The 2,418-nt window shown below is 48.7% G+C and overlaps 1 protein-coding gene across 1 annotated transcript in view; it reads right to left on the bottom strand.

The window, feature by feature from the left end:
• Nucleotides 1–1,456, bottom strand: part of Virma (vir like m6A methyltransferase associated) — a 65,148-nt gene extending 63,692 nt beyond the window's left edge. The window contains exon 1 of the mRNA XM_021159733.2: nt 1,315–1,456. Within this exon, the coding sequence (XP_021015392.1) occupies nt 1,315–1,377 (63 nt within the window). The 5' untranslated portion in view covers nt 1,378–1,456. The remainder of the gene's footprint in view (nt 1–1,314) is intronic.
• Nucleotides 1,457–2,418: the final 962 nt, after the last annotated feature.

Below are 2,418 nucleotides of genomic sequence, written 5' to 3'. Positions count from 1 at the left end.
GTAGACCAGGCTGGCCTCGAACTCAGAAATCCGCCTGCCTCTGCCTCCCGAGTGCTGGGATTAAAGGCGTGCGCCACCACGCCCGGCTCCAAAGACCAACTCTTAACTTGTACACACCTACATTCATTTATTCAAGAAAATGCAGCCCTACTCATTTCATTATTTCATAAGCGAACATTTTAAAGCTCTTTTCATTCAGATGCTTATGTTTTCCTAGGTATTGTCCTAACCCCAGGACATACAACCGAGAAAGAATAGGAGACACTCTACCCTACTTTCATGTTGTCATATTAAGAGTACAGTAGGGTTGGAGAGATAGCTCAGCGGTTAAGAGCACTGACTGCTCTTCCAGGGGTCCTGAGTTCAATTCCCAGCAACCACATGATGGCTCACAAGGGATCTGATGCCCTCTTCTGGTGTGTCTTAAGACAGCGACAGCGTACCCACATACATAAATCAAATAAATAAATCTTTTAAAAAAATACAGTCTTCATAAAAACAAGACAATCCCCCAAAGAATAGCTCTCGAAATGATTAGGTTTCCGGTGAAACAAACAAATATGAGGCTTGTTCATTTACTCTCTCTTCCTCGCAGCCGAATTTCTCTGTGGACTTCGTTAAAGTTCATTTTTGCGAATCTTCGTTAATTCGCTACATTCAGTACATTCAATTTAAGAATTCCAAGGCCTTTCAGGGACGCTAAAGTAATTCTGTACACAAAACTACGCAACACCCCACCTTCGTCCCCTGAAAACAACAGACTTGTTTTCTAATGACAGTCTTTAGTCCTTCAATACTGCATGATTCGCAAGTATCCTCCACGCAAAGGAGATTCTCGTAGATATGCCATGTCCTAATAGGTGAATTCCTTCCCAAACTATTGAAGTGCTATGACAAATTGAGCTATGAGACCGCCGTTAGAAGAGAGATAGAAGAGGACTTAGGATCCTGGATAGTCCGTATCCTGAGGAACCCGACACTACTGTCAAAAACCAGATGCCCAAGCTCACGCCTGCATCCCACCCGAAGTACACCAGAGACCCAGGACCCTCCGCAGGACTCAACGCTGACAGGACAAACTGCCAGCAGCGCGACTGACTCGACTGAAGCCGCGGGCCCCAAATCAAAGCCGAGAAAGGCAGGGCCGCCGCCCAGGGCCACCGGGCTCGCACCGGGCTGGGGGAGGGGGTGTGGACCAGAGGACCCCGCAGCGCGCGCGCGACTGAGGGAGGACACCGCCCGCACGACCCCCGACTCCGCAGCAGGGGTACCGGAACTGAGGGGCCGTGTCGAGATCGGGTCGCGAGGCCTTACCTCAGCGCTCGGATGTTTAAAAGTATCTAAAAATAGCAGCTCCATAGACGAGTCCACCGCCATGTCTGCCGCGGGCGGGGGACCGGGAGATGACTTCCGGGGCAGCTCTCCAACCTCCCAGGCCGAGGCTCGGGCTAGGGGGAAAACTGCAGCACTTCCGGTAAACAGGACGCTGTCGTCGCAAGCCTCCACCAATCCCATCGCAGCTTGCTGACTTAAGCCGTAAGCCCCGCCTCCTCCAGCGCGGCGGAGGGCGCCTTCTGCGAGCCCAAAGGGGCAGAAAAAAAAAAAAAGAGGGGCGGGGACTACGGTGTTTGCAGTGGTCCAAATCCCGTGGTTCTCCAGAGCAGCGGAGCCACGACGCCTGCGAGGGGCGATGAGCTCTAGAAGATAGGAGGAAAGTGTGCCAAATCTAGACACCACACGGCACCGTATGCCTCCCACGAGGCATACTCTCCAAACAAAACCATGCAATGAGGGAATCTGAAAAGACACTGTTTTCAAAGAGAAGAAAAGAGCACACACTTGCTCTCCAGCTTTCTGGAGGTGCAAACTAAACTGGAGAAAAAGGATTCAAGGCCAGCCTTGGCTGTATTAGGAGTTGAAGCCCAGCTTGAGCTACATGAGACCCTGTCTCAAAAAATGAGGGAAAGAGAGAAAGAGGGAGGGAGAGAACTTCTCTCAGCAAACGAAAGGAATATTTTCTCGTTTATGAACATGTTAAATATGATGAATAATCCCACGAGCTGATTATGAGGATTAATTCTAATAAGGTTCAAAAAGGTATATAAATGAAACGTCATGAATATAAGAGAGAGCAAAAAGTCTATTTCTGGCTGACAAGCAGTCTGCCAATTCCAGCATTTAAAGGACAAAGGAAGAGTTTGAGCTTCAGACCAGCCTAGACTACTACTCCGTGAGACCCTGCCTCAAAATAAAAAGTGTGTTTGTTTTAATTTTGTGAATAGTTTCTCTGTCAAGTGCTGGACACTTGAAACTATACATAGTCCTAGGGAGTGTTAAGGAGTTTTTCTCTATTCTGGTCCTCTCAGGAACCGCCCATCAAGACACAAAGTTGTAGCAAAACAAAAGCAGATAAGCAAA

The sequence above is a fragment of the Mus caroli genome, chromosome 4 (assembly GCF_900094665.2).
Source record: "Mus caroli chromosome 4, CAROLI_EIJ_v1.1, whole genome shotgun sequence".
Classification (NCBI taxonomy): Eukaryota; Metazoa; Chordata; class Mammalia; order Rodentia; family Muridae; genus Mus; species Mus caroli.
The sequence above is the reverse complement of the archived record's forward strand: the minus strand, read 5'-3'. Positions and strand labels throughout refer to the sequence as shown.